The following is a 26682-nucleotide window of genomic DNA, read 5'->3' on the forward strand; positions in this document are numbered from 1 at the left end:
GTTGTAAAAAGCCACAGCTGTAGGAGAGAAGAGCAGGTGTTGCCATTCCCAAGACAAAGTAAGTCTGATTTTTTCAACCAATTATTTGCACTGAAGGTCATTATTGGTAATAATAAGACACGCACACATGCACACCGGAGGGGATTGTCTTTCCCTTGCCCAACCTTACCCTCTCTATTTCTCCAAACCCGATCAGATAGTGTTACCATCCAAAAGCAGCGATGCCATCGCATGCCAACCGGCATCATGTGCAACAGCCCACCTTCAAATGTCTTCAACTGGGAAACAAGGTCATGGATAGTTCTTTGGTGCTAGGATATTCAGTAGCTACACTCAAATACAGTGCAAATACAATGTATATTTTGCATTCCATAAAATGATAGTTAGGATCTCAACTGTTCCTTGGCTGATAAGCTGTTTGTGAACCACAAAAACACAGAAATAATAGATGTTCTGTGCACCATTTGAGTGGAAGGAAACATTTGGAATGGCAAGGGAGTGAGGGGGAGGTAAAGGGCAAAGAACAAACGAGAGAGAGGGGATGCATTTCCTTTCACGTCTTCCACAGAGTAGCAGTCAAAGAGAGAGAGAAAGAGAGAGGGGATGAGAGAGAGACAGAGAGAGAGAGAGAGAGAAAGGGATAGAGCAAGAAAGAGAGAGAAAGAGAGAGAGAGAGAGAAGTCAGATAGAGAGATAGAGGTGCTCTTAAAGGCAGGACCACAGAGAGACAGTCTGCTAATTAAAGTTTGAAAGGCTTCTGTAACCTTCACCTCCACCACTTACTGAATAACCAAAATAAACCCAGACATAGAAAGACGGAGTGGTACAGAGAGACAGGGAGGAAAAGACAGACAGAGACAAAGAAAGACAGAGAGAGAAAAAGAGAAAGGGAACCATTGTCAGTGAATTTCATAAAAATATAAATAGTGAAACATAAAGTTATCCTTTTTAGATTAAACTATACTAAATATATTCACATCACCAAATAATTGATTAAAACACACTATTTTGCAATGAAGGTCTACAGTAGCCTCAGCAGCACTCTGTAGGGTAGCACCATGGTGTAGCCGGAGGACAGCTAGCTTCTGTCCTCCTCTAGGTACATTGAATTCAATACAAAACCCAGGAGGCTCATGGTTCTCACCTCCTTCCATAGACTTACACAGTAATTATGACAACTTCCAGAGAACGTCCTACAACCTATCAGAGCTCTTGCAGCATGAATTGACATGCTGTCCACCTAATCAAAGGATCAGAGAATGAATCTAGTACTGAAAGCATAAGCTACAGCTAGCAAGCAAGCAGTGCATAACATGTGGTGATTAGTTTACTCAAAGAGAGAGAAAGACAATAGTTGAACAGTTTTAACAAATTAATTTCTTCAAAAATAAAGGAGAAGCAAAAGAGAGAGAGGAAGAGAGACAGAGAGAGAGCGAGAGACAGAGACATAGCTATATTTGTTTGTATTTTTTAAACTTTCAATTTCACTTAGCTAGCAAATGCAGCTAGCTAGTTTAGCCTACTCAAACACCCGGCTCAAACAGAGAGGGATGCTATGCTAGCTAGCTGGCTATGGCTATCCAACACTGGAACTCTTCCAAGTCAAGGTAATTTATTGCCACCAGGGCCCGCCGGTGTAACTGACTGCACACTGTACACTGCACTGCATGATTGTAGCAGGTTTACTAACGTGTTAGTTCTTGTAGCTATGTTGACTATGACATGACAATGATGTAGGCTGTGTGTAGCGGTCATGATATGAAGGTTTGGCTTGGAGAGGTTTTTTCGCCTGGTCACAAACAGCTGATGTGTTGTGCACTGAAGTCCACAAGCGAAGGAAAAGGTGAGAGGAGGAGAGAACGTAGATAGTTGCGAGAGGGAATTATATATACAACGAGGAAAGTCATCATGCTGTTTTATGTGGCTACTATGAAAGTGAACTGCATTTGAGGGTATTCATTCCACCGATTCTGTAGAAAAAAAATCTTAAATGGAAGCAAAGGCAACTAAATGGGGATAAACATACCTCAATTTGTTCAATAGAAACTCTCATTTGCAACTGTTGGACTAGCGCGTGCAAGGCGGTATTGAAAGCGCAACTTTCACTGGGGACAGGGGGGTCATGTGCCCCCCACATTCTGAAATTGCATTTTTGTCCCCCCCAGTTTTATCATTGCAATGTGATACAAAAAGCGGCAACGGTGTACTTTAGGACCATGCGGACACTTCCGAGCGGTCGGGTAGGTTGTTTGAAGTGTTCAGCTGGCTGGATTTAGGACTGCGTGGACACCACAGAGCAGGCTGAAAGGCTGTGTGAGGGCAAAGCTTCTGGAAGACTGGCTGGACCAGCACTGGAGAGTTGAGCATGTGTATGTGTTGTGCTCTTTCACCGAGTTGTAAAATCAAGCAGGGCAGAAACTGGCTACTATTTAGTTGACTGATGTAACTGGCAAGGTAACTGCTGTTTAACTTCACAGAAAAAAACTAAGCTAGTGTTTACTCACAGTGCTGAGCTAGTATTGTAACTGACATGTAACGTTAGCTAATGTTTCATCCCCTCTCGACTGAGGTGAATGAATACGCTATGCTAGCTAGTAGCTACCACAGCCAGGTCAGCTCTAGCCTCTAGTTATCTGTCAGATAGCGATATGAGGTGGCTATTATTACTATCTAACAGCCGTTGTTATTATGGAAATGTTTTGTAGCCTTTGTTTTGTCCCGTTTCAGAAGTAAATGAACTTGGAAAGCTTTCGCCAGTTGATGTACCGTTAGAGAGAGAGAGAGAGCTGGCCAAAAGTTGGCTAACATTAGCTTTTATTTTTGCCTCAATCAAACTAGACCTGAATCAAATGATGAAACCATCGACCAAACGATTGAAAATTGATATTTTGACGTTTTAATAGTGCAATGTGAGTTTTATTAGTCAGTATGGCAATGTAACGTTATTGATCTGTCAGTTTCCCAAGCTAATTCCCTACTTTTCTCACTGACACAGGAATAAACAGCTCTAACGTTACAGGCTTCACTGTCATGGTGCACAGCGCGGGACCAATTTCTTCATCCTGCTCCTGCTCCTGCCAGCACTGCTGGCTTTCTGTCCAACTCCCACCCACTGCTGCAAGAACTGGTCCCAAACCCAACCGCAGTCCAGCAATGTTATTTTAGGCTTATGTGACATAGCTCACTTGCCAGCCATGGTCCCAGCAATTTTGCACCCTACAGGCAATATCAAATGCGCAAAAATAACTTAAATAGGTTAAATTACCAGAGATTCTCACATGGCCCTTATATTGTATTACTGGGCTATATCAGCCAATATGCTAGATGTAGTTTGAAGAGAGCAGAGTTGGAGAGACTTGGGAGAAATATGGGTGATCAATATTTAGGCCTATTTCTAGGCAATGTAGTAAACTATAGCCTAATCATATGCCTATTTAGGAAGTACATTTCCTTGGAAAGATAACTGCCCCGTGCTTCTCCGCCCATGCATAGGCTATAGCCAACTCTATTGAATTGAGACCACACGCGCACCTGATCTTGCAAGTATGGCTACTGAACTGGAAGCAGCAAGAATGATGACAGCGACACTTGCTACGTTTTGCATAGGCCTATAGGATAAAGCCTACCTTTTAGGAGGACGATTTGCAGGCAGAGACAAATAAATGGGTAATCAATACTTATTGAAAATGAAAAGGCTCAACGCTCACTCACCCTCTACTTCTTTCCATTATCACTATTGAACACCCTCTACTTCTTTCCATTATCAATATTTATTTACAGACATTATAGTAAACTACAGTCAATCATATTTAAGTTAATTTCATATTGAAGTTAACTGCGACGTGATTCTCCGCCCATGTAGGCAGCCTACTCTATTTCAAGGAGACCACACATACTACACGCACTTGAACTCTCAAGCCCAACTAGGAGAGGTAGGCTACTGAAGTTGAAGCATCAAATTCTGAGTGTGTGAATATTGCAAAAAATATGTGCTTTTAATACAATAGGTAGGCTAACGCATACAAAGCAGAAAGAGGATCGTTTCCAAATAATCTGTGGGACAACAAAAATATTTTCATCCCAAAGTCGTCTGTCTGACCACCCGCTTCCGCCCGCAGCATGAAAAATGCTGACCACGCCGCAATGATCTCTGTCGGGACCCGCAGGTCCCGCAGGTCCCGCAGGCATCCCGCGGGAATGCAGCCCTCTATTGCAGTCAGTACACAACACTATGCTCATCATGTTTTAGCAGGATCAGATGGTGACAGGGGTCCCAGCAGGGTCAGACAGCCAGGAAAGACCAGTCTACGGAGCTCAGGCTCAGGTGAATCAGTAAATTATACAAAATTCCATCTTGAATTGATGGGTAGACCTACAGTAGCTACAAGAAAAAGCTTAAGCTTAAAGCTACAGTCCAATATCTGGGAATAATGATCATTTCAATTATTGAACCATTGATTCTATTCTTGTATAATATATAATGTATAAATGTACACCAAGGTCATTCTTTGTCATGCCTCATCTTAGGAGGATCAGATGGTGACCGGGTCTCAGCAGCCAGGGAAGACCAGTCTGTGGCAGAGGTGAGGTGAATCTCTGCAGATACAACACTTTATTCTCTCTGTGCAGCAAACACTGGACAAGACAGATTATATTTTAAGGCAGTCTGACAAACCTCCCAAATTGATTTAGAAACTGTATCAAGGGTTGATAGAGGCTTTTCCCAATAACACAAATCAAGTTAAACAAAAATGTGAGGAAGATCTGGCAGTAGCTATTGATGATGATGAACGGAATATTTGATTATGTAAAAATGCAGGAATTATCTTTAGATGCCCCCCAAAAAATAGCCCCCAACCAGGTTATGTCCCCCCCTACTTCTAAAACCAAAGTGGCGCCCCTGTTTGAATTTGTCAGTGTCGGTCACCTTGATTTCTCAAAATTCTCTCGACATGTGCACCTACATTGTAAACTTTCATTCATAGGCTAGGTTGTAGCAACCTCATGATGGGTAAAGGGAAAATGTATGTAGTAGCCTATCATGTAGTAGGTAGATGTTGCATTGACCTGGACGAATGGAATATGAATGACTGTCATCCAATATGCTGTAATAGAAATAAGGCCATGCTCATAAATAAATAATAATAATCCTCCCTCATTTTAAACGGCACCAACCGCCACTGTAGTACAGATAGACCTACTCATACATAGTAAGTCACCAGATGACTCCATAGATCAGAACACTACCCTCATTACCTCCTTGTACATTATTAAGGCCTTACACTTATGACTGTGTCATAGTAGGATACATAGTGTTGGTACACTGTGTCTGTGTCATGTCTAACTTTCCCCTTTTATAGGGCACGACTGCATCACATAGTGGGGAGTAGGCCTATTTTTATACTGAGAAAGAACTGTAAAGTCACAGTTCATAATGGCATGGTAAATGGCTTTCCCTGTGTCACTTATGCAGTCTGAACTTTCAATCTACGCTTGTTTTAAAGACATTACATTCAAATAAAAGGAACACACGCACACATGCATGTGCACACACATCACGGCGGCTCTGCCTGATGCTGCCTAATGGCGGACAGTGAAGAGTGGAGTACGGGAGGGAGCCAAGAGGAATGCATATTAGAAAGCAGAGGATATCGATTGTGGCTGGAGACAGGTCGCACTTTGCATAGCAAATGGACCCTATTACCATTCCATCTCTGGATAATTAATGTGCAGTCAGTGGGCCTGTCGTTCCTTATCGCTCATTCTGATACTGTTCAATTTCCATCTCCCCGCCTGGTGCTTTTCCCTGGCAGTCCGCCTGGGCTCTCCCCTCGTAGGCACCACCTCCGCTTCACTTCTAAATCACAGACAGCAACCCTGGTCAATGAGGTGTCTGCCGCTATCTCACCAGGGGGAAGATGTTATCGCGACACTCTCATTATTCCCACATTAGCCAGATACAGGGGCTGTGCCGCGCATGTGAAATTACCATTTGTGTGGCATTTGTGTTTTAATATGCCTGCTGTGAAGGAGGATGTTCATATTGGCTATTCTCTTATCTGACCTGTTTTATGTGTGCCTTCCCTCCTTATCTCATAGTAGAGGGTGAGGTATCAGGCCCTTGATATGAGTGTTCCATCTCTGTAGGATGGGAGATGGAATACAGTGAGAAGAATCACTCTTCAAATTATCTTGGGGAAGCAACCAATTGTAAATATCATTTTCTAATCTTCAAGTCAGAACTAAGTATGCATAATGTCCTCACTTACACTACCGGTCAAAAGTTTTAGAACATCTACTCATTCAAGGGCTTTTCTTTATATTTACTATTTTCTACATTGTAGAATAATAGTGAAGACATCAAAACTATGAAATAACACATATGGAATCATGTAGTAACCCAAAAAAGTGTTAAACAAATGAAAAGATATGTTATATTTGAGATTCTTCAAATAGCCACTTACAGAAGATAGCCCTATATGGTAAAAACCTAACCACAACACAAAGACTCACTAAATTAACCATTCTGCTTAAAATAATTCACATTCACTTAATTATTTACAGATTTATCCTAAAACCTCATATCCCCAGAGTCGACAGTATACAGTACCCAGTTCCCTTCAAGAGGCAGCTCCAGCAGCCTTCTATTTCGTAGCTTCCAGAGTCCCTCTCCGGTTTTAAAAATAGGCAGCTTCAACCGGGGCTGCATTGCAGGCAGGGAGGGATGTGATTTGCAGTCCTAACGGTCCGTGCAGATTGCCATTACTTATGCCTGACAAGCCTACCCTCTGATGTTGCCATGCTGGCCTATTTTAACAACATAAGCTGCTGCTGCTGCTGCGGCGTTGCTGAGATGCCAGTCTTCAAATTGGCTGCAAAAGCTTGTCCCGAGGTCACAGTGAGGTTCGCAGTGAGCATGTTAGCCTGCCATCATTACGTCTCACAGACAGAGAGAGGACATGGGGAGGCAGAGCCAGGGACTGACTGGGGTTTACTTGACACACATACATGTACTGTTCATTCACCTCAGCAAGGTGAGAGAGGTAGTGTGGTATAGGCGAATGTCTACTGTTGTGGCAGCATACACAACACAGCGATGGGGACCCAAAGTAACTGTGGGTCCTCTTTATAAGATCAACAGTGGCATGTATTCATGGATGCCAAGGGAAGCCAGGCTTCCCCCCCAAAATATGAATTAAAACATATAAAATAACGTATATTTCGTCTCTGTGTTTCATAGTTTTCCTTCAATTCGCAAGAGGCTGAATGCATCTCACCGGAGAAAGCATCCGAGCGAGCGAAACAGCGCCCCTCTGTCTCTGTATGTGTAGCCCATCTATACATCAGCCCAAAAACTGTCAAGGGAAGCCAGTTTGGATTTGGCTTCACACCAATCACATCACATGAAAGCAAAACATCATTGACAGAAAGAACATGCAAGTTGCATCTCGTTGCGTTGTTGTCCTCCGGTGGCTATCTACTAGCTAGCTAAAATTGTCCCTTTCCTAAATTAGCCATGGATGGAGATAGGGATTTGGACTTGTGGTTTTACTTAATTCTCCGTACTGGCCAATGATTATAATGGCGATTCTGATCCAACCATAAATTGATACATTGTGCGCCTGGCCTGAGAGGATGTAAGTTCAATATGTAGCTAGATGTAGTAGGCTAATGTTAACTAGCTGGCTCATCGTTGCCCATGGAAGGAAGTTAGGCTAGCAAACAAGCATTTTGGCCAGGTAGCCTGGACAACAAAAACTAAAAGCGTGTACTGTATAACAGAGTCATAGACCGTTTCGTCAACATGAAGGACAGTAGGATGGCATTGGCGTTTCTCTACAAGTAGGGTGAGTCAACATGCTTTTTCTACTAGCACGAACGCACGCACTCACACACACACACACACACACACAGACACATACACACACACACACACACACACACACACACACACACACACACACACACACACACACACAGAAATTAGAACCATTGACAGCAACATCATATTTAGCTTATGTTGATTGGACTAAATTGTTTTAGATATATTTTAGTTGTCACTATATTAGACTAAGCATAGGTGATTTGATGATGTTGAAATGTTTAAGTTAAAATGGTGTTGGAATAGTGGAGGCAGCTCCTGTTTCCTTTACAACTTGCGGTAACTCTCTGTGGTTCTAAATCAATAGTTGTTTAGTAGTCAAACATTTTTAGAAACATGAACTTGCTTGACCATGCTGTAGGTCATGTAACTGTTTGTTACATGCAATATGCTTTGTGGACTAAAATTGTCCCTTTCCTAAATTAGCCACGGATGGAGATAGGGATTTGGACTTGTGGTTTTACTTAATTCTCCGTACTGGCCAATGATTATAACGGCGATTCTGATCCAACCATAAATTGATACATTGTGCCCCTGGCCTTAGAGGATGTAAGTTCAATATGTAGCTAGATGTAGTAGGCTAATGTTAACTAGCTGGCTCATCGTTGCCCATGGAAGGAAGTTAGGCTAGCAAACAAGCATTTTGGCCAGGTAGCCTGGATAACAAAAACTAAAAGCGTGTACTGTATAACAGAGTCATAGACCGTTTCGTCAACATGAAAGACAGGAGGATGGCATTGGCGTTTCTCTACAAGTAGGGTAAGTCAACAAGTTTTTTCTACTAGCACGCACGCACACACACACACACACACACACACACACACACGCAAATCAGAACCATGGACAGCCACATCATATTTAGCTGACGTTGATTGGACTAAATTGCTTTAGATATATTTTAGTTGTCACTGTATTAGACTAAGCGGTGATTTGATGATGTTGAAATGTTGAAGTTGAAATGGTACTGGAATAGTGGAGGCTGCTCCTGTTTTCTTTACAACTGGCGGTAACTCTCCATGGTTCTAAATCAATAGTTGTTTCGTTGTCCGAAAATGTCGGAAACATTAACTTGCTGGACCATACTGTAGGTCAGAGGTTGCTCTGTGCCTTCTTATTATGTCTTCCCATAGGGCGGCGCACAATTGGCCCAGCGTCGTCCGGGTTTGGCCGGTGTAGGCCGTCTTTGTAAATAAGAATTTGTTCTTAACTGACTTGCCTAGTTAAATAAAGGTAAAATAAAAAAATCTCGGCCTTAGGCCTATATACACTACATGACCAAAAGTATGTGGACACCTGCTCGTCGTACATCTTTTTCCAAAATCATGGGCATTAATATGGAGTTGCTCCCCCCTTTCCTGCTATAACAGCCTCCACTCTTCTGGGAAGGCTTTCCAATAGATGCTCGAACATTGCTGCAGGGACTCGCTTCCATTCAGCCACAAGAGCATTAGAGAGGTCAAGCACTGATGTTAGGCGATTCGGCCTGGCTCGCAGTCAGCGTTCCAATTCATCCCAAAGGTGTTCGATGGGGTTGAGGTCAGGGCTCTATGCAGGCCAGTCAAGTTCTTCCACACCGATCTCGACAAACCATTTCTGTATGGACCTTGCTTTGTGCACGGGGGCATTGTCATGCTGAAACAGGAAAGGGCCTTCCCCAAACTGTTGCCACAAAGTTGGAAGCACAGAATCGTCTAGAATGTAATTGTATGCTGTAGGATTTCCCTTCACTGGAACTAAGGGGCCTAGCCCAAACCATGAAAAACAGCCCCTGACCATTATTCCTCCTCCACCAAACTTTACAGATAGTACTATGCATTCGGGCAGGTAGCGTTCTCCTGGCATCCGCCAAACCCAGATTCGTCCGTTGGACTGCCAGACGGTGAAGCATGATTCATCACTCCAGAGAACTCATTTCCACTGCTCCAGAGTCCAATGGTGGCGATCTTTACACCATTCCAGCCGACACTTGGCATTGCCCATGGTGATCTTAGGCTTGTGTGTGGCTGCTCGGCCATGGAACCCATTTCATGAAGCTCCCGAAGAACAATTCTTCCAGACAACGCTGCTTCCAGAGGCAGTTTGGAATTCGGTAGTGAGTGTTGCAACTGAGGACAGACAATTTTTACGCGCTACGCGCTTCAGCACTTGGCGGTCCCGTTCTGTGAGCTTGTGTGCCACTTCGCGGCTGAGCCGTTGTTGATCCTAGATGTTTCCACTTTACAATAACACTTACAGTTGACCAGGGCAGCTCTAGCAGGGCAAAAATTTCACGAACTGACTTGTTGGAAAGGTGGCATCCTATGAACGTGCCACGTTGAAAGTCACTGAGCTCTTCAGTAAGGCCATTCTACTGCCAATGTTTGTCTATGGAGATTGCATGGCTGTGTGCTTGATTTTATACACCTGTCAGCAACAGGTGTGGCTGAAATAGCCGAATCCACTCATTTGAAGGGGTGTCCACATACTTTTGTATATATAGTGTTCATGGTGGCAAGGCATATGAACTAACAGGTTATAAAGCAAACAATGCAATTATCATAACACATAGGTTGTAATATGGCATTTTTTTCTGGCTTGGCTTCCCCAGTGATTTTCCCCACACATCGCTACTGAAGTCCAAATCATTCTAGCCAGCTATACTTACTTTTATGGTAGTAAGGCTTCTTCATCCCGTCATGGAGGCGGGCCTTGCGCTCTTCTCCGTATCCATGCCGCGATTGGTGCTCCCCATGATGGTCTCCATGGTGATGATGATACCTCACCCCGTCCCTCCGCGCCGCCTCGGCAGCCATCTTGTCTCTCATGGCCTTGGCCCTCTCAGACTCCAGCGCGATGGCCTTCTCCAGCAGAGACAGGTTCCCCTTGGTCATGTCGAACACCTCCTCTGAGCGGTCCGACGTCACCGACCGCGTGTCCTCGTCCCGGTCGTGGATGTGGTTGTGGTAGCGGTCATCCTGAGCGCAGCTGGAGAAGGCCTTGGAGCGCGGGCTCAGCTGCTCCTCCAGCTTCATCAGGTTGACCATGTCGGAGTAGTTCCTCTCCAGGGTGCGCCTCTCCTCCTGGCTCTGCTGGAGGTCCCCGTACCCAGGCTGGTGGGGGTGGGGGTGGGGATGCTGTCCCTGGGTGTCCCCGCCGCCAGGGTGGCTCTGTTGCGGGAGCCCTGTGCCCGAGCGGTCAGCCGGCTGCGTCTCACTCAGTTTGCGGGCCAGGTCAAAGCACTGGTTCCTCAGACACTCCAGGCTGCTTAGACACACCTCCTCATCGCTCTCCTGCAGTCCATTAGAAGCTTTACCCTGACCGTTACCACCTCCAGTCCCTCCATCACGGTTCGCTTCCCCGTTCTCCCCAATCCCGTCCTCATATTCTCCTCCCTCCATGTTGTCAGAGAGCATAGCCCCGTGTCCCTGGGCCAGAAGCTTCAGAGAGTCCACCGTTTCCCTCACTACATCACTGTTGACATCCAGAGTCAACTCACCCTTCCTCTGAATGCCCTCCCCACCCTCCCCATCCTCCTCCTCTTCTTCTTCCTCCTCCTCCTCCTCCTCCTCTTCTTCCTCCTCCTCCTCCTCCTCCTCTTCCTCAGCACTGTTGGAGGAGTTGCTGTTCATCTCAGACTCGGTCATGGCACGGTAGGCGGCGTCCTCTGCGATCTTACCCAGGTTGAGCAGAGACTTGGCCACCAGCTCATCATAGTTCTCATACTCATCGTTGTTGTTGTCGTCTTTCTCCCCCGTCGGACCGGATTTAGGATGGCCGCCACCGCCTCCGCCGCCATTCATCTGATCGTGCTCTGTACGGGAAAAAAAGAACAACAAATGCATTGTAATCTCATTTCGCTCATTCTATTTAACGGGTAAATCAGATTTCTGGTCTTGGTCCTTTTAAATTGGATAAGGAACTCTTTGCGTTTCTCAGTAATGTACTTTCAGAGTCTTAACAGCAGCCTATAACTGAATTGTGAATCAGCACAGGAAGTGGGATAAAGTGGTTTGGAAATTTCCATAGAGATGCTTTGGATGTACATTCCCGAAATTAAAGTACACCGCATCCAGGTAATCTGGATCCTTTGGGTTACAACAACATGCACACTGCTGCTCCCAGTTGATGGCTAAGTAACTGGCATAAAGCAACAAGCTTTTCATTTGACCAGATTTTGTAGTGGAGCAAAAGACCTTCAAACTGGAATCAGCATGCTTTATGTTATACATTGAGTGTCTCATGTTATGTGTCATTACCTTGACAGAATAAACAAATCCCTACATTCTCTCTCTATTCTCCCCATTCCAGAAAGGCCCTTTTTGTCCAATCAACAGGATCTTTAGAATGCTTTTCATTCTGCAAGACAGGCTCCTAAAGGTTGCTGAGCCTCTCCTGTCAGTAATGTGAAGCAGCCACTCTGGAGCACTTCCAATTGGCCCTCTCACATTCCCTCCAGCCCGTGAACCATCAAGAGCGCATCGCATCGCTCACACCCGACCCACCACACGTTTGCCACTTACATTCCTGCAGAGAAAAAACCCAGATCCCTACACAGAAATATTAAATGTGACTTTGATTTCTGGATGGAGGCAGAAAATCACCTGACAAAACACTAGTGAGGTGTAATCTTCTGTGATGAAGAATTAATTGTTGCCAGGTTTCGAAGACACATTGTGTGTGTGAACATGTGTGTGTGAAAGGGAACATTTACATAAGATAGAGATCAAAGGGGTAAACATGAAGCATGAAAGCCTTTAAGCTCATGTATACATGCATGCACAAACATACACAAACATACAAACATACATGCATACTTTACATACAGTGCCAGTCAAAAGTTTGGACACATCTACTCATTCAAGGGTTTTTCTTTATTTTTACTATTATCTACATTGTAGAATAATAGTGAAGACATCAAAACTATGATATAACACATATGGAATCATGCAGTAACCAAAGAAGTGGTTTATGTTTGAGATTCTTCAAAGTAGCCACCCTTTGCCTTGATGACAGCTTTGCACACTCTTGGCATTCTCTCAACCAGCTTCATGAGGTAGTCACCTGGAATGCATTTCAATTAACAGGTGTGCCTTGTTAAAAGTTAATTTGTGCAATTTTTTCCCTTCTTAATGTGTTTGAGCCAAACAGCTGTGTTGTGACAAGGTAGGGGTGGTATACAGAAGATAGCCCTATTTGGTAAAAGACCAAGTCCATATTATGGCAAGAACAGCTCAAATAAGCAAATACATCATTACTTTAAGACATGAAGGTCAGTCAATCCGGAAAAAAAAAAAGTGCAGTCGCAAAAACCATCAAGCGCTATGATGAAACTGGCTCTCATGAGGACCGCCTCAGGAAAGGAAGACCCAGAGTTCCCTCTGCTGCAGAGGATAAGTTCATTAGAGTTACCAGCCTCAGAAATCGGCAATTAACTGCACCTCAGATTGCAGCCCAAATAAATGCTTCACAGAGTTCAAGTAACAGACACATCTCAACATCAACTGTTCAGAGGAGACTGCGTGAATCAGGCCTTCATGGTCGAATTGCTGCAAAGAAACCACTACTAAAGGACACCAATAATAAGAAGATACTTGCTTGGGCCAATAAACACGAGCAATGGACATTAGACCGGTGGAAATCTGTCCTTTGGTCTGATGAGTCCAAATGTGAGATTTTGGGTTCCAACTGACGTGTCTTTGTGAGACGCAGAGTAGGTGAACAGATGATCTCTGCATGTGTGGTTCCTACCGTCAAGCATGGAGGAGGAGGTGTGATGTGTAGGGGTGCTTTGCTGGTGACACTGTCTGTGATTTATTTAGAATTCAAGGCACACTTAACCAGCATGGCTACCACAGCATTCTGCAGCGATACGCCATCCCATCTGGTATTCAACAGGACAATGACCCAACACACCTCCAGGCTATGTAAGGGCTATTTGACCAAGAAGGAGAGTGATGGAGTGCTGCATCAGATGACCTGGCCTCCAAAATCACCCGACCTCAATCCAATTGAGATGGTTTGGGATGAGTTGCACCGCAGAGTGAAGGAAAAGCAGCCAACAAGTGCTCAGCATATGTGGGAAATCCTTCAAGACTGTTGGAAAAGCATTCCAGGAGGCTGCTTTTTCCAAGAAAAACCCTTGAATGAGTATGTGTGTCCAAACATTTGACTGGTACTGTACATGTACACAAACAGTACACCTAGACATGCACACACATACAACACATTGATATTCACTGCAACAGACACACACACACACACACACTGTCCGCACACACACAACCCCCACACACTTCTCAATCTAATGAGAGCGACACAACATCTAGGGCGTTGAGGTGAGGGTTCTGGACCGCGGAGTCACGACTGACCAGGCACATATTTTGACAGGGGAATGATTTCTTACAGTACTCTACCCTTACCCTGGTTGCCAGAGGTTTAATTTTTGATAGTTTGAAACATGGCTCAGAAAAGCAATTTGAAGAGCAATCAAGGTACACAAAGGGGATAGGGAAGCGAAACAGATTGAAAGGGGAACTGAGAGATTGCGCTGCTCCGTATTGGCTTGGATTAACAATGCAGCATGCAGCAGTGTGCATATATCCATTGAGAAACACAGAGCCGCCATAACAATGCCACCTCTATTACAGATTGGAATCTGCCCTGCTGCCACTTCTGTTTTGGAGGATATGGGGGGAAATTATAGTGATGCATGTGGAGAGACGAATCTACATTTCTGAGGAGACAAGAAAAAGGAGAAGAAGAAAAAGTGTGATTTCATCCTCCTATCTAAAGATGGCACTGTGGTTTAGGACGATGGAGAAAATCCCAAATATTCACCCAGTTTAATTAGGCCAGAGCAGAAAGCTTTTACACCCAGTGGAATTGATTGAATTGTGCTCCTTGGGCCAAGCAGGAAACAAAGACCATCTCTTTGACTGTGGACTCACATGCCCAACAGAGAGACAGAGAGAGACAGAGGAGGGAGGCTGACACACATTAACACCTTTAGAAGGAAGCTAGCACAATGTACTGTATCTCTCAGAGCTCCAGTCTTAATTGGACTTGAGGGCTCTGTCAGGAAGGATCTGGGGTGCAGGGGGGCGAGAGGCAGAATGAGTTGTAGAGAAACCTGCCAAATGTGGTGTTTTGGCACGTCAGGGGCAGAGACCACACATGGGGGAGAACTTCTCACGTCCCAGACAGTCTCGAAAGCAGACACAGGCTACTGTGTTTTTTCTCTATAATCTATATAGTTCTGTGTTCAATTGGTTTGTGGCAGGTCATTTTAAACAGAAGATTTTACTGTATATCTAGCATTACTTATTCATGCTTGTAAGCAAAGGTGGTGGGACTCCTGCTTTTGACTTTTCTCACACAAATACATGCACCCTTACAAAAAAGGTCAAATTTGCAGTTTCACGTGTGAAAATTGCATTTAAAAATTGCATTTTCGTATGTGGAATAGCTGTTTTCACATCTTGATATTACATTTCACATTTATAACATTTTGAGTTTACATGTTAACACCACATTGCAGTTTCACATGTTAAATTTGTGGTTTCACATGTTAAAAACTTTCACATGTGAAAATCAGATATGCATTTTCACGTGAAAAACATTTAAACAACACTCCACATGCGAAAATCTCACTTTCGCATGTGGAATTGCAGATTCACATGTGGGGATGAAATAATGTTATTCTCCTCACATGTGAAAAGATGGTGTTAACATGTTGCAGTAGCAATGTTTCCACTGGTGGAATAAGTGTGACCACATCTAAAAAGCCCAAATACGGAAAAAAGGGAACGATTTTGCAGGACATTCGCGGAACAGTGGACAGAATACATTTTTTGGGGGCAGGTTAATAGATGACATTGAAATGGCAACATAGTTCTGCTGTATGAAGTTCACTGCCTGTTAAAGGGGCAATTATTTGTTAATATATCAGTTTTTGGACTTATAAATTAATGATATGTACATATTGATTCTTGTAGAATATAACGTATAAATCCCTCATGAGTTTAGTTCAACTGTTGTACCCCATCAGAACCCATAATATAAGCTTGTTTTACTCCAATCTTTGTAAACAAAGTAAATGTAAACAAACACTATAATTTTGATATCATGGATGGTCAGTCCTTGTATCCATAGTGTAGTGTGGATTTGAGAGTGTTTTCTCCAGCCCCATCCCTCAGCTTTGGCGGGGAGCCTACTTTGTTAATGTTTCAATTAAGGATTGCCGCTTTAAACACCTTTAATAGAGTAATAGTGTTATTATATGGTGCAATCCTCTAGTGAGTGAGTTACTTTTGAGCCATTAATATCAAGCGAAACTTCTGAAGTCGAGAACAAAATTCTTAGTATTGTAAACAAAAATAATGACAGTGAAAGCGAAACATACACCCAAAAGTATTCATAGCAAAACCAAATATTGCAAGGAAACAATTTGGAAATGCGAGAGCAAATTAGTTGTAAATGGATGCAAAATAAATATTTTTAGTGAAACATTTTTTATGATAACATGATTAAATAAAACGCCTCCCTCTTTTATGGAATTTTCCCTATCTTTGGTTATGGTACCCTGGCCTTTGCTTTTGCTGCCTTTTTTCCAGTTGTAAGTTTTGGCACATTCATTGCAGCATCATAGCACCCTGCATCCTACTGCTGGATTGCCTCTGAAGTTACTGCTGGATTGCCTCTGAAGTCTCACCTGGATGGGGAGACCAGATGTAGCTGGAAGTGGTAAAAAATGGCAAATATGAAAAATGTACATGTGAAACTTAGCACGTGTCTGAAAACACTATCTGCCTTGTGAAATTAATAATTCACGAATTATAGTTTAGTTTAATTCACTGCATAATTTTGAGACCTGACCTTTTTCTGGGCATTTATCTCTGGAATGAGGTGTTTTGGAGACGGGGTGTTCCCATCCAGCCCCTGTGGAACCAGTGACAAACTGCCATTTTCACAGGGTCTGTGTGTGAGAGACAGCGCCAGCACTGCTTTCAGCCTGTGACTGAGATAGCCCTGAAGGTAATGGCAAATGGCCCAAACAAACCTCAAATTACAGAGCTGAGCTGCTCCCTAAAAAAATTGCCTTCGCTGCCAACCCATCTCTCTATTCCAGGTAACCAGGTTTGATCTAGCACTACAAATTCTGTTTCTGGTAGCTACAGTCATCATATAAGTTGGAGGAGAAGCAAATGCTCAAACAAACAAATAAATAAACCAGTCAAACGGATGAAACAAACAAAGATCAAAGGAATGTGAACAGAATAATATATTCTATGTTCTGGGACAGGCTTGGGATTTAGTTTGTATTTTGTTATGTAGAATTGTATCACATTTCAATTCCCAGTAAGCAGACAAAAGTATAATTGCATGCCTTTATTGCCTAACCATACTGCATATACAGTATACTGTATATTCAAGACTAACCATTCCGCAACGTATACGATAGCAACTCAGACATTTACATTACTTTGAATATTCAAATATGTCTTGGTGTAACAAAGGTTTAAATGAAGATGTCTCACCTTGGCCTTGACTCTGCTCCTCATACTCCTCCTCATACTCCTCCTCCTCTTCTTCCTCCTCTTGTACTCCGTCCTCCTCTTCCCCTTGTTCCACCTCTACCTCCTCCACCTCTCCCTCCCCTCTCTCCACCTCTCCTTCTTCCTGCTCCATCTGTTCCTCATTGTCCTCCAAGTATCCTTCCTCTTCCTCCTCCTCTACCTCCTCTTCCTCATCTCCCCCATCCTCCACTCCCTCCTCCACCTCCTCCTCTCTGTCATCCATCTCCACTGTTCCGTCTGTCTCGTCGCTCTCGTCCATAGTGGAGTTGTCCATGTGGGTTATGAGGGGTCTCCTCTTGGGGTCTGGCTCCAGCGGTTCCAGTAAGGGCTCCAGGCCTTCCAGAGGCTGTCTGTCCAGTGTTTTCCTCTTCTTGGCCAGGGGGCAGCCATACACACTGCAGGGAACAGATAAGACAGGAGCCATTAGCGCTTAGCCACCAGACCCAAAACTCCACATCACCTGGCTTAGTGGCTGGGTAGTGGCTAAGCAAATACAATACACTGGCTCTGGTGCTGACTATGTCACTGGGCCAGCACACTGCCCAGCAGGCTATTCACAGATTACAATAATTTTGGAGAGAACACTACAAAACACAATAAAACACAACTGCAGCACAATGCCGCAAGGTGCTGCATGTTGTAACGCTTTCTCGCTGCAGAACAGATCTAGGACAAACCCAATGCTCTGCTGAAGGGCTTTGTTTGTGAAATCAAAGTTTCATGAACGGAGCACTAAACGTGCCCATAATCATTCACTATTGTGTAATTACATTCTATTTGCACTCCTTTGTTGGGTTTACAATTACAAGAGGAGGAATTTCTGAGATAAATAGAACAACGTGGTCTCAGGGCAATTCGTGTTATTTTGTACGTAAATCAAGAACTGCCCTTAGTATGATATATTAAGTAACGTTAGGTTACATTATGAATGGAATAGCGGTCGTACAATATCATATGAATTATAGAACGTATAGTTTCATACTGGTACCCCTGTATATAGCCTCGTTATTGTTATTTTATTTTTGCAAATATTTTGTTACTTACTATTTTGTTAAAACTCTGCATTGTTGGTTGAGAGCTTGTGAGTAAGCATTTCCCAGTAAGGTCTACACCTGTTGTATTCGGCGCATGTGACGAATACAATTTGATTTGATACGTCTTACCCAGTTGTACAATAGCATACGAATGAGGGGGGAGACCTTACTGTCTTGAATGATGTATAGTATTATACGTATTTCTCTGAGACCAGGTTGCTTGTGCGCCATAACAACAAAGGAGAATTATGGGGAGAACAAAAAAAGCAAAGGTACATTTGTGTAGCAGATTAGGTGAATTGGGTTAAGTTTAGAATAAGGGTTGGGGGAAGCCCACTGGGAAAAAACTGGTTGAATCTACATTGTTTCCACATCATTTCAGCCCCCAAAATCGATGTGATGATGTTAAATCAAAGTGGGAAACTAATTGGATTTGTCATCAACGTAAGGGCATTTTGTATTTTTTCACCCAACTTTAAACCTACAGTTTTTTTGTATCGCTTTGGTACTATTTTCACAAGTATGTAGTACAAAACTCAAAACAGATCATCAAAAAGGCTGTTTTTTCAAAACGTTAAGCACATTTTCAATTGACTAAGTACAACATACAAAATCACAGAGTAAAATTTTTCACCAAACCTAATCAGTGTTTCATCAAGAAATACCTTTCATATAAAGTAATTGCCTTTCACAATGCAATGCTCACAATACTTTTCATTGCTTCTCTTCTCATTTGTTTAAATACATTTGACCATCACTTAATCCAACTGCGCTTAATGGTTAATCACTTAAACCTATAGATTTTAAACTGGTTTGTCTACTATATATGGATTTTGAGAACTACAGAAATACAATATGTGTTTGTAAAGTATAAACATCTAAATTACATGTATGATACATGATAACCATACATAATGTCTACTCATTATTGCTAATTGATTTCACACAGTGGTAACCACAATTGGTCACCATATAAAAGGGTATGTGTGAACACTGCAATTTCTTTCAACATAGAGCAGGATAGACAGCAAGGGAGAGGAAGATATCAAAGAGCTTGTGGACAAGGGGCCGTCAGAGAGGTCAAAGAGGTGGGCATGTGCCCCATCAAAGAGGTCAAAGAGGTGGGCATGTGCCCCATCAAAGAGGTCAAAGAGGTGGGCATGGGCCCCATCAAAGAGGTCAAAGAGGTGGGCATGGGCCCCATCAAAGAGGTCAAAGAGGTGGGCATGGGCCCCATCAAAGAGGTCAAAGAGGTGGGCATGGGCCCCATCAAAGAGGTCAAAGAGGTGGGCATGTGCCCCATCAAAGAGGTCAAAGAGGTGGGCATGGGCCCCATCAAAGAGGTGGACATCAGAGAGAGTGCGGCAGATGGCAGGGAACTGTTGTGTCTAATGAAGTCCGGGTCATCGTCGTTGACCATGTGGTAAACAGAGGCCTTACCATTGCAGAAGCTGCCAGATTAGTTCACCCCAATCTGAAGATCAACTGTTAATTCGATCATGAGAACATTGCGCCAAGAAAACTGGTAAGTCTGCAGGATATGCACTATGCTTTACCATTACATTTGCAGTAAATTACATATTGTAATGCATGTAAATTCACAAAACATGTTACAGTATTCTTACAGTATGATCTATTGACAGTATACTCTGTTCTCCCCTCAGAATTGACAGAAGACCCCATGGTGGTGGCCGTTGCCGTGTGCTGACCAACCAGCAGGAGTGGGCCGTGGTGGAAATGGTGAGAGCCAGGAATGACGTATGGCTGTCCGAAAAATAAAGCAGGCCATTGAGGAGAACGATGACACCTTTGCCAATGTGGTATTCATCAGCCTACCAACAATCGTCCGCCTTTTGAAGAGGCAGCAGGTATCTATGAAACACATTAACCTGGTGTCCTTTGAGAGAAACAACGACTGGGTGAAACAACTGCGGGCCGAGTATGTTCAGGTACAGCACTATATACTGTATTACTGTTACTATTTGATGCACATGCTACTTCACAATATCATATTGGAACTATACTGTAGAAATAACTAACCAAAATATATTTTTTGAGGGTGATGGTGCTTGATGCTGCTGTGAACCATCACAAGTATAACTTAGTTGATGAAGCGGGCTTCAACCTGGCCAAACCTCGGCGCCGTGGACGGAAACTCATCAGCCAATGGGAGACCGTCCTAGTGCCTGGACAACGTGTGGGAAACATCTCCATGTGCGCAGCTATCTCTGAAAATGGTGTAGTAGCCATTACTTGGATCCTACAACGCTGCACATCTCGTTGTGTTTCTCAATGAAATTGAGCATGCCTGTCAAGGTGAAGGGGTCACCTATGTCATTGTGTGGGACAATGTCAGGTTCCACCATGCAGAGGTGGTTCAGGTATGGTTTCAGGCCCATCCCCGATTCGTGACCCTATACCTGCCCCCATACTCTCCTTTCCTCAACCGTATTGAGGATTTTTTTTCAGTATGGAGGTGGAAGGTGTACGATCGCCATTCCCATGAGCTTGCCACCCTACTGGCCATGGATGAGGCATGCGACGACATCAATGCAAACCAACGTCAAGCTTGGATTCGCTATGCCAAAAGGTTTTTTCTGAGGACATTCACTGTGATGTGGATGAGAATGTATGGCCAAATGCTCAAGACAGGCTTGATGCAAACTAATGTGTGCTAAACATTGTTTTATTTTCATTCATTTAATTTGATTACAGACAGTACACCTATGTTGCAATTATATAAAATATAAAATAAAAATTAGCATGAATGATTGTAGAGGATGTCTTCATTGAGCACACCTTTGATTACACAATGGATAGATATTATGGAAATTATAGATTTTCTTGACATTTTGGGGGATAATGTAAGTGTATTGACTAATGTGAAAACTGTGTAATCTACTCTAATTTACAGTACTGTAGCATATTACGTTCAGCACTTCTAAGGGCGATTCGAAACATGTATCTTGCATTGTTTGCTATTGGATTAACTGGTAGTCAAAACGACTAAATTGAAAAGATATCATTATGTTGTGTTTTGGTGATAAAACCAATGTTCTCATTACATTTCACAATAAACTTAGATTTTGAATCAATGGTTGTGTGGTGAGAGATGTTTACAATCCAAATGAATGCACAATGACAGGTTTTGAATGAAAGACTGGCTGCGTTACAAGTGTGACCCATTTGGAGTTTTGTACTAAGAGCTGTGAAAATGTACCACATACTTGTGAAAATAGTACCAAAGCGATAAAAAAAAACTGTAAATCCAATGACATGTTGAAATTTGTTGTTGATTTCACGTTAAATTCACGTTAGTTAACAACGCAACCAAATGTAAATCAAACCTAGACATTGAACTGACGTCTGTGCCCAGTGGGAGGGTTAGCTAAAATGCTACAGCTGTCTCCGGCGTGACTCGAACATGAAACCTTTGGATTGCTAGATGGTCACGGATTACACCGACCCATCCTCCCCGACCAACCTACTTACTTTCATTTCTGTCTAAAGTAACTAGACCATTAGTAGGTATCATACGTCGTGGAAGTCCTCAGAAATACATAGTATGTTTCGTATGGTTCTGAGGCCAGGCTGATTAAAAACAAAGAGATTAAAACAAATAGATATTCACATTCCTGGGTTATAAATTGTTTATTGAGCTGAGATCGTCTGACTCTGCTGTACCAACTGCAGCGAAACATGTAGCTGTGTACGTTGTTGTAGGATCGTCATTGGGAAAACAGAATAATCAGAGAGATAATTAATTGAATCTTGCCGAAGCACCTGGGTTTAACTATATTCTCCTGGTCCCCTTGGCAGCAGGGGACACATTTTAATCTGATAATCTGATAATCTGTGTATTTGCCCAGACTATTGATCACAGGAGCCTAATCCATTTCACTCATCAAACCATGGGGAGTCTGGGGGCGATACAGGTCTCTGTGTTTGTGTTTATCTGTGTGTGTGTGTGTGTGTGTGAGTGTGAGTGTGTGCGTGTGTGTGTGTGTACGTGTACGTGTACGTGCATGTGTGCACGAGTGTTAGCATGTGGCACCCAACCTCTCTTTCAAAAAATCCACACGGACAGGGTCCCAATGATACCAGTGTGACAATGTGTTTTAGGTGCCAAGAAGATCAGTGCTCTATGCTGGTAGGTAACAGAGTTGGCGTGAAAGCCAAAACAAGTGGGTTCTACTAATAATGAAATAAGCTCTTTTTAAATTCAATTTTCCTCCAAGAGTTGCTGAATCTTCTCTCTACTAAAGTTAGCTCCCCATGTCATGCACCTTAGTTGGAAAGCAAAGTAGCGCCAGTGATCCGTTCCCTTTGCATAGGTAACAGAGTCAGACAGGTTTCAGGTACGCTTGGTCAGAGGCTACTGAGCTGTGAAATGTCCCTGATTCCCATTCACACCAGCCCAAAGTTTTTCTCCCTCCTCACTCAGCCCAAAATATGTTCTAATGTGAACAAATAGACACCATTAAGTTGAAGGAGCCGAGGAGTGAAATTATATCATCAGTTATTATATTTTTTATTTTATTTTTTTATTTCACCTTTATTTAACCAGGTAAGCCAGTTGAGAACAGGTTCTCATTTACAACTGCGACCTGGCCAAGATAAAGCAAAGTAGTGCAATAAAAACAACACAGAGTTACATATGGGGTAAAAAAAACAAAGTCAGAAATACAACAGAAAATATATATACAGTGTGTGCAAATGTAGCAAGTTATGGAGGTAAGGCAATAAATAGGCTATAGTGCAGAATAATTACAATAGTATTAACACTGGAATGCTAGATGTGCAAGAGATGATGTGCAAATAGAGATACTGGGGTGCAAAAGAGCAAAATAAATAACAATATAGGGATGAGGTAGTTGGGTGGGCTAATTTCAGATGGGCTGTGTACAGGTGCAGTGATCGGTAAGGTGCTCTGACAACTGATGCTTAAAGTTATTGAGGGAGATAAGAGTCTCCAGCTTCAGAGATTTTTGCAATTCGTTCCAGTCATTGGCAGCAGAGAACTGGAAGGAATGGCGGCCAAAGGAGGTGTTGGCTTTGGGAATGACCAGTGAGATATACCTGCTGGAGCGCAGACTACGGGTGGGTGCTGCTATGGTGACCAATGAGCTAAGATAAGGCGGGGATTTGCCTAGCAGTGATTTATAGATGGCCTGGAGCCAGTGGGTTTGACGATGAACATGTAGTGAGGACCAGCCAACAAGAGCGTACAGGTCACAGTGGTGGGTAGTGTATGGGGCTTTGGAGACAAAACGGATGGCACTGTGATAGACTACATCCAATTTGCTGAGTAGAGTGTTGGAGGCTATTTTGTAAATGACATCGCCGAAGTCAAGGATCGGTAGGATAGTCAGTTTTACGAGGGCTTGTTTGGCAGCATGAGTGAAGGAGGCTTTGTTGCGAAATAGGAAGCCGATTCTAGATTTAACTTTGGATTGGAGATTCTTTATGTGAGTCTGGAAGTTGAGTTTACAGTCTAACCAGACACCTAGATATTTGTAGTTGTCCACATACTCTAGGTCAGACCCGTCGAGAGTGGTGATTCTAGTCGGGTGGGCGGGTGCTAGCAGCGTTCGATTGAAAAGCATGCATTTAGTTTTACTAGTGTTTAAGAGCAGTTGAAGGCTACTGAAGGATTGTTGTATGGCATTGAAGCTCGTTTGGAGGTTTGTTAACACAGTGTCCAATGAAGGGCCAGATGTATACAAAATGGTGTCGTCTGCGTAGAGGTGGATCTGAGAGTCACCAGCAGCAAGAGCGACATCATTGATATACACGGAGAAAAGTGTCGGCCCAAGAATTGAACCTTGTGGCACCCCCATAGAGACTGCCATAGGTCCAGACAACAGGCCCTCCGATTTGACACACTGAACTCTATCTGAGAAGTAGTTGGTGAACCAGGCGAGGCAGTCATTTGAGAAACCAAGGCTATTTAGTCTGCCAATAAGAATGCGGTGGTTGACAGAGTCGAAAGCCTTGGCCAGGTCGATGAAGACGGCTGCACAGTACTGTCTATTATCAATCGTGGTTATAATATCGTTTAGGACCTTGAGCGTGGCTGAAGTGCACCCGTGACCAGCTCGGAAACCGGATTGCATAGCGGAGAAGGTACGGTGGTATTCGAAATGGTCGGTGATCTGTTTGTTAACTTGGCTTTCGAATACTTTCGAAAGGCAGGGCAGGATGGATATAGGTCTGTAGCAGTTTGGATCTAGAGTGTCACCCCCTTTGAAGAGGGGGATGACCGCGGCAGCTTTCCAATCTCTGGGGATCTCAGACGTTATGAAAGAGAGGTTGAACAGACTAGTAATAGGGGTTGCGACAATTTCGGCGGCTAGTTTTAGAAAGAAAGGGTCCAGATTGTCTAGCCCAGCTGATTTGTAGGGGTCCAGATTTTGCAGCGCTTTCAAAACATCAGCTGTCTGAATTTGTGTGAAGGAGAAGCGGGGGGGGCATGGGCAAGTTGCAGCAGAGGGTGCAGAGTTGGTGGCCGGGTTAGTGGTAGCCAGATGGAAAGCATGGCCAGCTGTAGCAAAATGCTTGTTGAAATTCTCGATTATTGTAGATTTATCGGTGGTGATAGTGTTTCCTAGCCTCAGTCCAGTGGGCAGCTGGGAGGAAGTGCTCTTATTCTCCATGGACTTTACAGTGTCCCAAAACTTTTTGGAGTTAGTGCTACAGGATGCAAATTTCTGTTTGAAAAAGTTAGCCTTTGCTTTCCTGACTGCTTGTGTATATTGGTTCCTAACTTCCCTGAAAAGTTGCATATCGCGGGGGCTATTTGATGCTAATGCTGTACGCCACAGGATGTTTTTGTGCTGGTCAAGGGCAGTCAAGTCTGAGGAGAACCAGGGGCTATATCGGTTCTTAGTTCTGTATTTTTTGAATGGGGCATGTTTATTTAAGATTGAGAGGAAATTACTTTTAAGGAACAACCAGGCATCCTCTACTGACGGAATGAGATCTATATCCATCCAGGATACTTGGGCCAGGTCAATTAGGAAGGCCTCCTCGCTAAAGTGTTTTAGGGAGCGTTTGACAGTGATGAGGGGTGGTCGTTTGACCGCAGACCCGTTACGGACGCAGGCAATAAGGCAGTGATCGCTGAGATCCTGGTTGAAGACAGCTGAGGTGTATTTAGAGGGTATGTTAGTCAGGATGATATCTATGAGGGTACCCATGTTTAAGGATTTAGGGTTGTACCTGGTAGGTTCGTTGATAATTTGCGTGAGGTTGAGGGCATCTAGCTTGGATTGTAGGATGGCTGGGGTATTAAGCATATCCCAATTTAGGTCACCAAGCAGTACAAACTCAGAGGATAAATGGGGGGCAATCAATTCACATATGGTGTCCAGGGCACAGCTGGGGGCTGAGGGGGGTCTGTAGCAAGCGGCAACAGTGAGAGACTTATTTCTGGAAAGGTGGATTTTTAGAAGTAGAAGCTCAAACTGTTTGGGCACAGACCTGGATAGTATGATAGAGCTCTGCAGGCTATCTCTACAGTAGATTGCAACTCCACCCCCTTTGGCAGTTCTATCTAGACGGAAAATGTTATAGTTGGGGATGGAAATTTCAGAATTTTTGGTGGCCTTCCTGAGCCAGGATTCAGACACTGCTAGAACATCAGGGTTGGCAGAGTGTGCTAACGCAGTGAATAACTCAAACTTAGGAAGTAGACTTCTGATATTTATGTGCAAGAAACCAAGACTTTTGCGATTACAGAAGTCATCAAATGATAGCTCCTGGGGAGTAGGAGTGATACTGGGGGCTACAGGCCGGTGGAGGCATTCTGTCTTGGGCGTCTCAGAGCGGATGTGGCACCTCTCTGAAGCCTCCACCACTCAAGGTCAGGGGGGTGCTGTTAATACATGAGCATAATTTCTTAAATTGGTGGAGAACTGGGTATTTTGGCTGACTGCAGCATGTTCACTGTGGACCTCTTAACACTGTTTATTTGTCTCAGAATTGCGAGGGCGCACCGGCTTGCTGATCTCTCTCTCCATATCTCCCTCCCTCCCCTCTCCCCCCTCCCTCCCTCCCTCCCCCAAACCCCCACACACACGTTTTCCACACACATGCTTTTTCCACACAGCCCAAAAGGAGCGGGTGTCCATCACTCAGTCAGCGTCTGGCTCAACTGGCAGACAGCCTCAATCTCAGCAGGCCCAGCGATTACTTAATAGCCTGACCCCTG

The 26682-nt window shown here is 43.7% G+C and overlaps 1 protein-coding gene across 1 annotated transcript in view; it reads right to left on the bottom strand.

Moving 5' to 3' along the window:
• LOC311102607 (myelin transcription factor 1-like protein) overlaps nt 1-26682 on the bottom strand; it is a gene marked incomplete at both ends in the record, with an annotated part of 591893 nt that overhangs the window by 31316 nt on the left and 533895 nt on the right. Inside the window, 2 exons of the mRNA XM_084143976.1 lie at nt 10527-11672; nt 17398-17831. Of these exons, the coding sequence (XP_084000102.1) occupies nt 10527-11672; nt 17398-17831 (1580 nt within the window). The remainder of the gene's footprint in view (nt 1-10526; nt 11673-17397; nt 17832-26682) is intronic.

The sequence above is a fragment of the Coregonus lavaretus genome, assembly GCF_964263955.1.
Source record: "Coregonus lavaretus genome assembly, chromosome: 27".
Lineage (NCBI taxonomy): Eukaryota > Metazoa > Chordata > Actinopteri > Salmoniformes > Salmonidae > Coregonus > Coregonus lavaretus.